The sequence below is a fragment of the Pinus tabuliformis genome, chromosome J, assembly GCF_031772625.1.
Source record: "Pinus tabuliformis cultivar Carrire ecotype Pingquan chromosome J, CPIR1, whole genome shotgun sequence".
In the NCBI taxonomy this organism is placed as follows: Eukaryota; Viridiplantae; Streptophyta; class Pinopsida; order Pinales; family Pinaceae; genus Pinus; species Pinus tabuliformis.
The window spans coordinates 1,472,745,804-1,472,759,178 of record NC_142295.1 but is presented as its reverse complement, the minus strand read 5'-3'; the positions used below and the strand labels follow the sequence as shown (position 1 = coordinate 1,472,759,178).

At 39.5% G+C, this 13,375-nt stretch overlaps 1 protein-coding gene across 2 annotated transcripts; it reads left to right on the top strand.

Annotated features, from left to right (window-relative positions):
- The first annotated feature begins 430 nt into the window (after positions 1-430).
- On the top strand, positions 431-13,257 carry LOC149232938 (mitochondrial outer membrane protein porin of 36 kDa-like). 2 transcript variants are annotated; one of them, XM_089379565.1, is made up of 7 exons: positions 431-641; positions 744-867; positions 959-1,026; positions 2,679-2,789; positions 3,033-3,119; positions 12,061-12,269; positions 12,421-13,257. In XM_089379565.1, exons 2-7 carry the CDS (start codon positions 819-821, stop codon positions 12,725-12,727), a joined length of 831 nt encoding a protein of 276 aa, XP_089235691.1. In that variant the 5' UTR covers positions 431-641; positions 744-818; the 3' UTR covers positions 12,728-13,257. The 2 variants fall into 2 exon arrangements, with proteins under 2 accessions (XP_089235691.1, XP_089235690.1); XM_089379564.1 differs by having other exon boundaries at positions 433-641; positions 781-867.
- The last annotated feature ends 118 nt before the right edge of the window (positions 13,258-13,375 follow it).

The following is a 13,375-nucleotide window of genomic DNA, read 5'->3' as shown; positions in this document are numbered from 1 at the left end:
TGCCACTTATATATCATGTCCACATGTATTACTTTTGTTTACTCATTCTTAAGCTATAAATATTATTGACATATTAAATTTATTGTTCATATAATATTATACTATTCCTTTAATAGTTTAAATAAATATGGAAAAGAAAACAAACATAAAATTGATCTACATGAATACACTATATTGATTCACAGCCTCTCAAAAAATATTCAAGATTCCAAAAAAACATAACGAATATTTGAAAGTATTGACAATATACCCATATTCTTCTCATAGGTAAACAATGAAAGAACACTAATGATATATAAACATAATATGTGTGCGAAAATATCACCACCCCCTAGAGCAACGGTGGCCGTATAAAAGTTTTATGAAAAAAACATCATAAATCGCATAAACCCCCCCCCGCCGCGACAAAATGTGGTAACATGCCACACTCCTTTGCGAACTATGTAGCGGGTGGCACATATCTTGCTTGCATTCATCGACGGCTTTGTGACTGAGACTTGTGGGCCAATCCAGGATCGGACGGTCATGGTCGCTTTGAATGGATTAAAACTTGTCTCTCCTAGGGTTTTAAGCAATCTTGGTGGGTGTGTAGAGAGGGCTTCTGTCATTTCCTACTGGGCTGGAGCTTTTTCCTTCTTCAGGTATGGATTCCGATCGCTCAGTTGAAGGATCTTTCAGTGGAATCGCTGTTATCTTGGAAACCCTTATAACAATTTTTGGTTGAATTTCCGGAACATTTGAAGGGCTGTTTAACTCAAGGACGGTTTCTGTCTTCTGAAGGTGTTTTTTTCTTGGAAAGAAATCGAAGGAATTTAGCCATGGGAAAGGGTCCTGGACTGTACTCCGACATTGGAAAGAAGACCAGAGGTTGGATTTTATCTTGCTTTGTTACAAGGGTTTTATATACATTTATTTATGAATTCCTTTATTCGTTGTTGAGCTCTGCGTTTTTTCTCAGATCTTCTTAACAAGGATTACAATTTCGATCAGAAGTTTAGTTTCACTTCCTACACATCCACTGGACTGGTAAGTATTTTGATTTTCTTGAATCCGTCGGTAGATTTAACAAAAAACAATAAGAGCAGCAAGAAAGGGCAAACCAAATTTATTTGCAAGGTTCTCGTCAACATGAGATCAGTTTTCGTGAGATATCACTGCATGGGCAGTCGCCTTTTTAATTTGATCGTTTACTATTGATTTTACATCTCATAGTCTGTAGAAATAATTCATTATAGATCCAGTTATGATACTAGAATACCTAGGGTTTTAAGTAAACATAACATTATTGGCATCCCTAATGGCCAGGTTCACCGGATGGTCCAGCTTAGTGAAGTATGGGGTCATTGATGCTGTGTATGGGTCGTCAAGCTAAGAAAAGTAAATAGTCATTCACCGTTGCTTAGCCAGTTTTGATGCCCATCATTGTAGCTATGGATTGCCCGCTGGCAGCTGCTTTTGTTGCCTGTCACATTCCCACAAAACTGCTTGTAGATATCTGAGGATTCCTTGTCGGAATGACTCCATTTTGACTGTATTCACGAGATGGTCAAGCATCGCTCTTTATATTTTAAGAAAGTCCTTTCCATCCTCGACAAAGTTTATCTGGCTTTTTTGCTCATTTCATGAGCTAAGATAACTTTCTTCGATTTTGAATATCCAGGAATGTTGAAGCTCTGCTTTTAGATTTCTGCATCCGATTCCTGCTATTCTCTACCCCTTTTTAAAATCTTGCCGTCCCAATTCATGCTTTTGAACTGGGCGTTCTCTGTCCTCACCATAATGCTTCCCTGTGGAAAATGCCTCGAATGTGAAATTTGGATAACTTTCACTGCATAGTCGATCGAGTAAGTGTTAATACACAGTCGTGGTGCGATTCAGCAAAAATAGGCAAAATGTTATCAATCTAAAAAGTAAAGCTCTACAAAAATGTGTGTTTTGATTGATTTAAATGGTTGTAGTCAAGCTTGTTGAGTTTTGAACAATTCCTGAATTCACTGATTCCCCCCCTGAATTCACTGTATCTTGACCAAGTCAAGCCAAGCATCTTGTTTGGAGGTAGAATTGATGTTACTAGGCAAGTTTTAAGAGTGCTCAATTTTATTACGATGCATGATGCATTAATCTCAATGTTCAAGAGTGTCTTATCTTCTCCTTACTGTCACAGAATATACGGTTGGACTTTCTGCGTACCAAGTATCTTATTCTGTCACAGTTTAGTGTGGCCATCATTACCAACTTACCACTGTATCATACATGGCCACATTACCACTGTTTCCTCTTCACGATACAAAATTATTACCTGATTCATTCAGGTAATAGAAAGTACCTAGGCAAATTGATATGCATGAGGATGACATAGTCATTATGGTTTCTAATAACCCTGCCACCTCCCTATGTTCCTCCATCGCCATTTGCAGTCAAGTATGTTCAGTTTCCACAAGCCTTCTCATATTTGATTCTAGATGGGGGCCTTTTAAAAGGTAAAACCAGTCTGGGCTTGAAGTGTTAATATCTACTTGTTAGACAGTATTTATCAAATGCCTTTAGTATCTGTACTTTATTATAACTGTTTATATAGTTTTCTGTTTGTGATATATCTTAGGCCATTTAATGTATTGAGGGTATTCCAGATGTTTACACCTTGTCTTGTATCCTATTTACATCTCTGTTACTTACAGGCATTTACATCTACCGGCATTAAGAAAGGAGAGTTTTTTCTGGGAGATCTGAACACTCAGCTGAAGAATAATAACATCACAACTGATATTAAAGTGGATACAAGTTCCAATGTATGGTGTTCTGTATTTATTTTATATTTTTCTGTAATTTTATTTGATCAATTTTACTTGCAAACTCGCGATCAGTTTATCATGTTTTTTAATTTAAGTTGGTCTTCTCTTACTGTTTTCAGTAAATAAAGGTGATATTAATCTAAGGGATGCACTTTATTGTTTTGTCACATGACCATTCTTTTCTCACATGCAGTATTGAAATATTCACGGTTTTCTAATTTTTTTGGGTTAACACTGCAGTTATTTGCAACTGTGACAATTGACGAACCGGCACCAGGTGTGAAGGCAATATTTAGCTTTACTGTACCAGATCAAAGATCTGGAAAGGTACGAGACTGTCCTTTCATGGATACAAAATATGCATGCCCCTTTTATGGTAAAAATATTTATTATAGATGTAAGAACTGCAATGCTGCAATGTCAATGCACAAAACTATTCCAAAGTTCAAGTCATGGAGATTCCTATTACAGATTTTAACATGGACCTTTAGCCTAGCAAAAGGTTCATCTGCTTCAAATAGTACTTATATGCCCTTAAAGCTGGGATCCTCCCATGAAGGATAGCGATGTGTAGTAAAGGCTAAAATAAAATGACATGGCAGAGAACTTTACATACAAATTTTAAAATAAAATACACGGATCACTGAAGGCTGCTGACAACGTCTCAACCATAATTTTTGTCTAATATTGGATCATTATTTTAGGTATGTTCTATGCTTAGAGCAATTTATTTCAATTTTCTCAGTTAGCTCCATATCTTTTCCAGATTAGCAATCACATCAGCATTAAAGTAAACTGCAGATAGAACATAAACATAAATTGCAGAAGACAAGCCAAGACAAGAAGACACAAGATGTGGTGCTAGCCAGGGACAAACCCCCATGTGGGGAAACCCTTGATCAATTCTTCTTATATGTTCTTCAATAGTTGAGCCGAGAGAGAGATAGTACGTTTACAAGAGAAGTCAACACTTTGACTTATCTAGATAAGAGCATAGATCATCTCTAAGAAGATGATACATGAGATCAGTTGAAGATATGCTGCTTCAATTAATTCTTCAAGGTGACTCCTTCACCTATCGTTGTGCTGCATTTTGTCGTCATGCTACACCTCACCGTGCCGCACCATGTTGCACCCATCATCACTATGCTGCATCTCATCACGTTTCATTAATCATGACTGTACCCATCACTGTATTACATTATGTGCCATCGCTGCACCATGTTGCCATCCTGACCTATGTGTTGGTTGCACATTGCTTGCTTGTTGTCCCTTGCTTGCTTGTTGCCCCTAGCATGCTTTTTGTCCTTAGCATGCTTGTTGTTGCATGTTAGTTGTCCCTTGCATGCTAGCTGTAACATTGCATGCTTGGTGTATTTGCTGCTAAGTACCATACAACTGTCCCAATGTTAGTTAATTGTCTCTTGCATGCTGCTCTCCTTCGGAGACAGATGCTCCGACTGTTTCGATTGTTCCCGGCAGTTCCGACAGTCCTGGAAGTTCCGGCTTTTCCGGCAGTTTCGACTTTTCTGACAGTTCCAACAGTTCTAGCATTTCCGGCTTTTCCGGCAGTGCCGGCTTTTCTTGCAGTTCCTGCTTTTCCGACTCTTCTTCCGAGTCTTCCAGCTTTTCCGACAGTTTTGGCTTTTTTGCCCTCTGGATCATGGCAACATTATTCCTTAAGATCTCTCATCCTACTAAAACCCAAAGACAAGTAGAAAGAGGAAGAGATCCCAAGTGTGTTGAAATGACTTGAAGACCACCTCTATTTATACTAAAACGTTGAGCACATGTGGGGTTTATTTGGTTGCTAGCCGACCTTGACGAATTGTCTTATAACACAAATAAATTCATAACTTCATGTATATTTATCGGAATCGGATGATCTTTAGATCAATCCTATACCTCTCGATGAGAGGGATCCAAGAAAAATATCAGCAACCATAAATAAGATGACCCACATGGAGTTTGGCCCTAGTTGCCAATTTTAACACTCCCTCTCAACTAGGGAGAACTCCATCCATTGATCCATATGTCTGACTGTACTATCTTTGCCATTAGTGCCCTGCACTGCTCTGCTCTGCTGAGCTTTGCTCCACTTTGATCTGTTGAGCTCTGCTCTGTTGAACCATGAAGAAGAAGAATTGATCGAGAATGTCTCATACCATTCTCTATTGACCCAAAGTCAGTTTCATGTGAAGAGAGTGTGTCACATCACTTTTACTGACCCGAAGTCAGTTTTATTGATCCCAGATCAATATCACAAGAGTGTCTCAAACCACTCATACTGATCCCAGATCGATGTCACAAGAGAGTGTCTCAAACCACTCATACTTATCCCAGATCAGTTTCATTGGTCCCAGATCAATGTCACAAGAAAGTGTCTCAAACCACTCATACTGATTCCAAATCAGGTTCATTGGTCCCAGATCAATGTCACAAGAGAGTGTCTCAAACCACTCATACTGATCCCAGATCAATGGAGGTCAGCCTAGCATAGGGAGTATGGTAGATACAGCGATGTGTCCATCGATAGTACTACTATGGTCCCTATCCTCATTTCCCTTTTCATTGATCAGATGAGAGGTACTTCCCATGAGTCCCAGACTACATGGGTAGGATGCCTCGACAGGAGAACTAATCATCCTATCCACAGGAGAATGAATCATCCTGTCAGTGGATGCCACGAAGAACTAATAATCCTGGCCCACAAGAGAACTAATCATCCTGTTCCACAGTCGCAACGGAGGATGCCGCGAAGAACTAATAATCCTGGCCCACAGGAGAACTAATCATCCTGTTCCACAGTCGCAACGGAGAACAAATCATCCTGGCCCACAGGAGAACTAATCATCCTGTTCCACGGTTGCCATGGGAGAACTAATCATCCCGGCCCACACGAGAACTAATCATCTTGTTCCACAATTGCCATGGGAGAATTAATCATCCCGACCCACAGAAGAACTAATCATCCTATTCATAGTGCACCACCAGGGGAGGGTGAGTCGCCCTGTGGTCGTATGTTGCTCCAGTAAATACCCCAAGCCCCCCAGAGCTCCCAGAGCTCAATGCATGCAACATGCAGCACCCTTATAAGAAGGTCTCTCAACGACTCCAAGGCGTTCGGGAAAGTCACAGATTTGACATTTCCTTGGGGCTTTGACAAAATGCCTGTGACCTGTACATTAGTCTCAATGCGATGGGGCCTCCTCGCTCATCGACTTACCATATCGCAGATAAGGTAGTATCTGATGTCTATTTGTTGGAGAAATCATCGAATACGAGATTCCTCAATAATCGAATCCCCCCTCTGGTTGTCACAGAGAATCATAGTGGTATTCATCATGTGTACAAACAACTCACTTAAGAGCTTCTGCAACCATGCAGCTTCACACGAGATCATACTCGTAGCTATGTATTCGGTCTCGGCGGTGCTTATAGCAACCGACTTTTGCGTCCTGCTCATCCATGATATCGAAGCAAAATCCAAAGAGAACCAGCACTGAGAAGTGCTCTAGTGATCCTCCACATTGCCTGCCCAGTCAACATTCGAATAATCATGCAGTGTCATATTTCCGGCTGTGTATCTCAATCCATGAGAGATTGTGCCCCGAAGATATCTCAGAAGATTCTTGGCACCAATCTAGTGAGGCTCAACCAAATATGAGCTCACCATGCTAACTGCAAAACATGCGTCCAGACGGAAGTTCACCAAGAACATCAACGCGAATGAGTTTATGAAAATCAGAGGCATTTCCCAAATCTGGTCCGACATCACTACCATATAGCTTCTGAAAGTTAAGATCCTCGAGGTAGTTACAGGCTTGCAGTTTATCATTCCACATCCAGAATCCAATTCCCTCTTACTTCTGCAAATGAGAGGGTCTGTACCTGTTAGAAATAGGTCGTCCTCATAAGGTGCCGGTATGAGAGGTCTATCATCCACAACCTTTGGGTTGGATCAGTTTCACTCCTAGTGAATCTCAACTTCATCAGACAACGATCAATCCTCTCATACTATGCCTGGGGTGTTTTGCTTCAAGCCATAGAGGGCTTTCTTCCACCCGTATACATGAGATTTCCGATCATGAATCTCAAACTCCTCGGGTTGTTCCAAACCTTTGGACTTGCTGCATGAGGGGAATGGTCCCCTTATAAGATTTTCCTTCGGTACATCTCAGACATGTACCTTCATGCTCCACTTGAATTCAAACATCCCTATCACCATTTGACTCAAATCATGTAGGGCCCTATAGGTAGACCTCCGGTGTTATAGATGCAATTTGTCAATTGACATGATCCCCAATGGACCATCCTGCAACTTGATACAAATTGCCAACCCTGAACCCATGAGAAAAAGCATCTTTGTAAATTATGTTTTTTAACACGTATCTTTCCATCGATGAATGCCTCTCTGAAACTTTTGACCTCCATTTCCGAGATGGACACTAGGTTCTTCTTGCGATCAGGTATATAAAAGAGATTCCGTAAATGAATCGAGTTACCCTTATTCAATTGAGAGTTAACATTCCCTACACCCTTTTCGGGATAGGTGGCATCGGCTCCAAGTATAATCCCACAATTGTTTCCATCTCTACCAAATTAGAGAGTGCACCCATCTATTTGATGAAGTGTGTTGAAGCACTACAATCTATAAGCCAGATTCCCAAAGAATCCGAAGGAGAGGGCCAATACAAGATAACGCTTCTTTATCTTATCAGAAACAACATTTGATTCTTCATACCTGGGGTTCGTTGTTTTCTATGAAGAGTCAGCCATTTCCTTGATCACTTGCATTACCTGTCATTCCTTTGATCACTTGGAATGATTGTTATTATCATCAAGTGGTGTGTCCCTGCCATTCGGACACTCCTTCGCATAATGGTCGAACTAGTTATCTGCCTTTCCACCTTGAGATCCGATCTTCCAATGAAGTGATCTTTAGGTAGGCCATATTCCGTTGCGCCATTCTGATAATATTCTCTGCGTCGACTTCACCCTTGGTGAATTTGAAGAGGGATGAGGAATCCACTGATCCTTTTGTCCTTTTCCAACTGTCTTCTGTGATTGCTCTTTCACTCTTGCTTGGGCATTGTATTCACCTCAGCTCTGATACCATGTTAATTTTAGGTATGTTCTATGCTTAGAGCAATTTATTTCAATTTTCACAGTTAGCTCCATATCTTTTCCAGATTAACAATCACATCAACATTAAAGTAAACTGTAGATAGAAAATAAACATAAATCGCAGAAGACAAGCCAAGACAAGAGGCACAAGATGTGGCGCTAGCCAGGGACAAACCCCAATGTGGGGAAACCCTTGATCAATTTTTCTTATATGTTCTTCAATAGTTCAGTAGAGAGAGAGAGAGATAGTACGTTTACAACAGAAGTCAACACTTTGACTTATCTAGATAAGAGCATAGATCATCTCTAAGAAGATGATACATGAGATCAATTGAAGACGTTGCTTCAACTAATTCTCCAAGGTGACTCCTTCACTTATCGTTGTGTTGCATTTTTTCATAATGCTACATCTCACTGCGCTGCACCAGGCTGCACCCATCATCACTATGTTGCATCTCATCACGCTTCATTAATCATGACTGTACCCGTCACTGTACTGCATTATGTGCCATCGCTGCACCATGTTGCCATCTTGACCTATGTGCTGGTTGTCCCTTGCTTGCTTGTTGTCCCTAGCATGCTAGTTGTCCTTAGCATGCTTGTTGTTGCATGCTAGTTGTCCCTTGCATGCTAGCTGTAACATTGCATGCTTGGTGTATTTGCTGCTAAGTACCATACAACTGCCCCAATGTTAGTTAGCTGTCCCTTGCATGCTGCTCTCCTTCGGAGACAGATGCTCCGGCTGTTTCGACAGTTCTGGCAGTTTCGACTGTTCCCAGCAGTTCCGACTGTTCCCGGCAGTTCCGACAGTTCTAGTTGTTCCCGGCAGTTCTGGCAGTCTTGGCAGTTTCGGCAGTTCCAGCATTTTTGGCTTTTTCGGCTTTTCCGACGGTTCCGACTTTTCTGTCAGTTCCGGCTTTTCGGCTTTTCTGGCTTTTCCGACTCTTCTGGCTTTTCTGCCCTCTGGATCAGGGTAACGTTATTGTTTAGGATCTCTCTTCCTATTAAAACCCAAAGACAAGTAGAGAGAGGAAGAGATCCCAAGTGTGTTGAAATGGCTTGAAGGCCACCTCTGTTTATACTAAAACGTTGAGCACATGTGGGGTTTATTTGGTTGTTAGCTGACTTTGATGAATTGTCTTGTAACACAAATAAATTCATAATTCCATGAATACTTATCGGAATCGGATGATCTTTAGATCAATCCTACACCTCTCGATGAGAAGGATCCAAGAAAAATATCAGCTGCCATAAATAAGATGACCCACATGGAGTTTGGCCCTAGTTGCCAATTTTAACAAAACAATACTTATCTGCCCTTAAATCTGGGATCCTCCCATGAAGGATAACGATGTGTAATAAAGGCTAAAATAAAATGACATGGTAGAGAACTTTACATACAAATTTTAAAATAAAATACACGGATCACTGAAGGCTGCGGACAATGTCTCAACCATAATTTTTGTCTAATATTGGATCATTATTTTTATTCTTCTGCAATGAACTGTTTGTTTTTCAATTGTATCTATGATTCAAAATTCAACATAATACTCTTGCCTCTCTACAATTGTGTTGATCTCTCAAAAATGTCTCTCATGCTACACCTCTCGATGAGAAGGATCCAAGAAAAATATCAGCTGCCATAAATAAGATGACCCACATGGAGTTTGGCCCTAGTTGCCAATTTTAACAAAACAGTACTTATCTGCCCTTAAATCTGGGACCCTCCCATGAAGGATAACGATGTGTAGTAAAGGCTAAAATAAAATGACATGGTAGAGAACTTTACATACAAATTTTAAAATAAAATACACGGATCACTGAAGGCTGCGGACAATGTCTCAACCATAATTTTTGTCTAATATTGGATCATTATTTTTATTCTTCTGCAATGAACTGTTTGTTTTTCAATTGTATCTATGATTCAAAATTCAACATAATACGCTTGTCTCTCTACAATTGTGTTGATCTCTCAAAAATGTCTCTCATGCTAATTTTCATTTGGAAAAAATTCCCATTCTTTCAAGAAAAAAACAGTAAATTTGGTATTTCTAGAAGAAAACAAAACATACGTCTTAGCTGCAAGGTTGTGATAAAAATCACAAAATCTTTTTTTCCTTGCAGTCTAAGTTGCAGGAAACGTGGGCAGGGGGTCCGTTTCCCCAGGGAAACGAAACGAAACTCGTTTCCCCGTACCGTACGGCCTGGAAACGCGTTTCCGGCCGTACGGCCACATTTCCCGAAACGGAAACTTGGCCGTACGGCCGGAAACGCGTTTCCAGGCCGTACGTGCCACGTTTCCCCAAAAAAAACACTTGTTTTTTTAATTTTTTTTTTTTTAAATTTTTTTTAGGGTTTCCAGGTAGTAAATGTGATGTAAATTTAATCTTAATGTTTAAATGTTTATGTAAGTAAATGTATCATTCATGCTTTATGATTGCACATATATATAATAATAATTTTTAAATATTTTTAGTGTATATATATATATATATATATATTATTATATATATTCGCGTTTCCCGTTTCCAAAATTTGGGGAGGTCGCGTTTCGTTTCGCTTCCCCGTTTCGTTTCGCTTCCGCGTTTCCCCGTTTCGTGCAACTTAGCTTGCAGTACTTCGACATGTTATAGTCTTCCAAAGCAGTTTTATATCTTCAGTGAGATCAGCCAGGACCGTTTCACATCAATACATAAAAGCAGGGCTTAGTTCAAGGAGAAAATAATATTCTCTCCCAATGGTCATTTCTAGCCCAGGGCTGTTCTATATCATGCTCATGCTTTATATACATAGTTTTGCAGTTGCACTTATACCATTCTATTCATGGGGAAAGAACCAGGAGGGTGGGTGGGTGATTTGTTGGTTAGGAAATGAATAGTTTTAGTGGAAGAGTCTTGGGTAACTTCACAAATGATATTAGTCAGGAAGATAGATTTCATAGTGGTGGTGGGATGGAAAAGAAAGTAGGGACAACTGTAGTAGCTGGGCCTTGTTAACAGGGGCATAAGAATAGCAAGACCCAATCCATATGTTAGGAGAAATCAATGAAGGGTTAGACAGAGCAAAATAGGCATATGTTAAAAGACAGCTGGCTAGAAACTTAGAAATCCCAAATGCAGAAAGATAGAGGCCACTTCACCACATTCAAAGGTTAGAATGATAGCAATCCCAAATCTCAAGATCAAGTTTGTGAAGCTACTTGATTACATTGAAAGGTCATATTAAGTTATCTATTCTATTGATGCATATACTTTCACCAATTCAAGATCATACATCACACTCTATTTTAGTATGACTCCAATATAAACTGATTTTTACTTTTTTTTTTTTCAAATTGGTTATTGTCATTTGTTCTAAATGTTTGGAGTCATATGGGCTCGTTTTATCTGATCCTTCTTGATTTGTTTCATTTGATTTATCTGCTGCCTTTAATTTGATTTTTCTTCCTATTTTAGTGCTATTATTGTCTTTATCATTGATTCATTCTGTGATTTGTCTATTGCACCTTTGTGTTTACATGCTTAATGTAGGTGCTTGTTGGTAAAGTAACAGCCTGCAGTACTCTGTATTAATCACGCATTGCTACATTCTATAAGTTAAAGCATTCTTTCAGTTATTGTGGCATTCCTTTTTACCATTTAGAAAGACATGACAGTTAAGGTGACCAGACATTTGTGTCAATTGTTCCATTTTCCTGATTGCATGTATTTGCAATATGTTGTTTCATCTGGAGTTTGCCCTCCTACTCACTTTCACCCGAGAAGGGATCAAATGCCAGTTCAGCAGTCTGAAATAATCCATTTGGAAGGATTTGAAATATAGTAACTGGTTTTTATATGTGAGAACCATTGCAACAAAAACATCTTGTTCTTGTTTCCATATGGAGTCTTTTCTTTATAATATTGTAGACATTTCTTCAGACATCTGTATTAGTCAGGCATCAGCATGCTCCCTAATTTTCATCATCAATAGTCTTAAGGTTATCTACATGGTAAAATTTTAAGCTGGTCTGTTGTGATAAACACAATGCTTAACAACATTCTTCATGCTTTATAGTGATAAAAGTACTTCTGTAAGTAAATTGTTTGTGACACTGATTACACTATAACTTTGCTTACATTATATATTGTATTGTTGACAGGTTGAGCTTCAATATCTGCATGATTATGCAGGGGTCAGTGCAAGCATTGGCTTGACACCATCTCCAATAACACATTTCTCAGGAGTAATTGGAAATGATACTTTTTCTGCAGGGGGTGAAGTTTCGTTTGACACTGCATCGGGAAACTTCTTGAAATATGATGCAGGCTTGAGTTTTTCCAAGCCTGATTTCGTTTCTTCTTTGACCTTGTAAGACTTGGTCCTTGATATTCATGTAGACTGAAATAGTGAATTTAGTGGATTTTCTGGTACGATATAGGGGCAATTGGAAACTTTTTTTTATGAAGCATTGCAAAGAAAATTTTCTGGTGTCATACTGAAAGTGACCAATGCTTTGCAGAACTGGTAAGGGTGACACCTTGAAGGCATCTTACTTGCATACTGTGAGTCCTCTGACAAAGACTGCTGTTGGAGCAGAGATATCACATAGCTTTTCAAGGAACGAGAATACGTTCACCATAGGCACTCAGCATGCTTTGGACCCACTAACAACAGTTAAGGGGTGCCTCAATAATTATGGAAGGGCAGCTGCACTACTTCAGCATGAGTGGAGGCCTAAAAGTTTTGTTACTCTTTCTGGTGAGGTGGACACCAAAGCCCTTCACAACAGTGCAAAGGTGGGGCTATCTCTGGTTTTGAAGCCTTGAAGGTTATGCACTATTTGGTACAGATTTAAGCGAAGGTCTGTGCCAAATTTTGATTGGAATTTTTGAGTTTTTCCTTTCAAAATAATTATTTCAATGCCTGTGTTTTCTGTTGAGGCACAGAGCAGCTCAGCACCTTGACTTAATTAGCTATGTAATTTTGTGAAGTCAGATGCTGTTAATTTTTTAAGGCACATGCTCTTGAAAATGGGTGTTGCCAAACATGGTTGGCTGGAGCTTCAATCTGGTTGAAAAGTTGTGAAACATTTTTGGTTTTAGGCAATGGTAAGAGTATTTGATGGCAATGCTGAGCTCTTCAGTATTTGATATGGTGGGGTTTTGTTCAGGCCCTTTGTTTCGTATTGTTTCAGCATTTGGACGAAGGCTTAGACCTTCCCATTTTGATTGAATTAATAAGTTGAGGGTGAATAATTTCTGGTAAGTAGTCTTACTTTTTCTGCAGAAGCCTGACTTGTAATAATATGGTGCCAGACTTTATGGTTATGTTATCCATTTTTACTCTGGTTCTATTAGATGTGCTGCAATACTTTCATTGCGTTAATGTTTATGTTAAATGCCTGCAATGTAAGCTAGTTAGAAGTAACAGAGTATAGGAAGGATTAGCTAGCTAGAACATCCAAGCAATACAAT

What these genes read in the sequence shown, in the direction of transcription:
- LOC149232938 (XM_089379565.1), top strand. Translation starts at nt 819, where the DNA reads ATGGGAAAGGGTCCTGGACTGTACTCCGACATTGGAAAGAAGACCAGA. An exon ending in CATTGGAAAGAAGACCAGAG is followed by an intron (nt 868 to 958) that starts GTTGGATTTTAT and finishes GTTTTTTCTCAG; the next exon opens with ATCTTCTTAACAAGGATTAC. An exon ending in TTCGTTTCTTCTTTGACCTT is followed by an intron (nt 12,270 to 12,420) that starts GTAAGACTTGGT and finishes AATGCTTTGCAG; the next exon opens with AACTGGTAAGGGTGACACCT.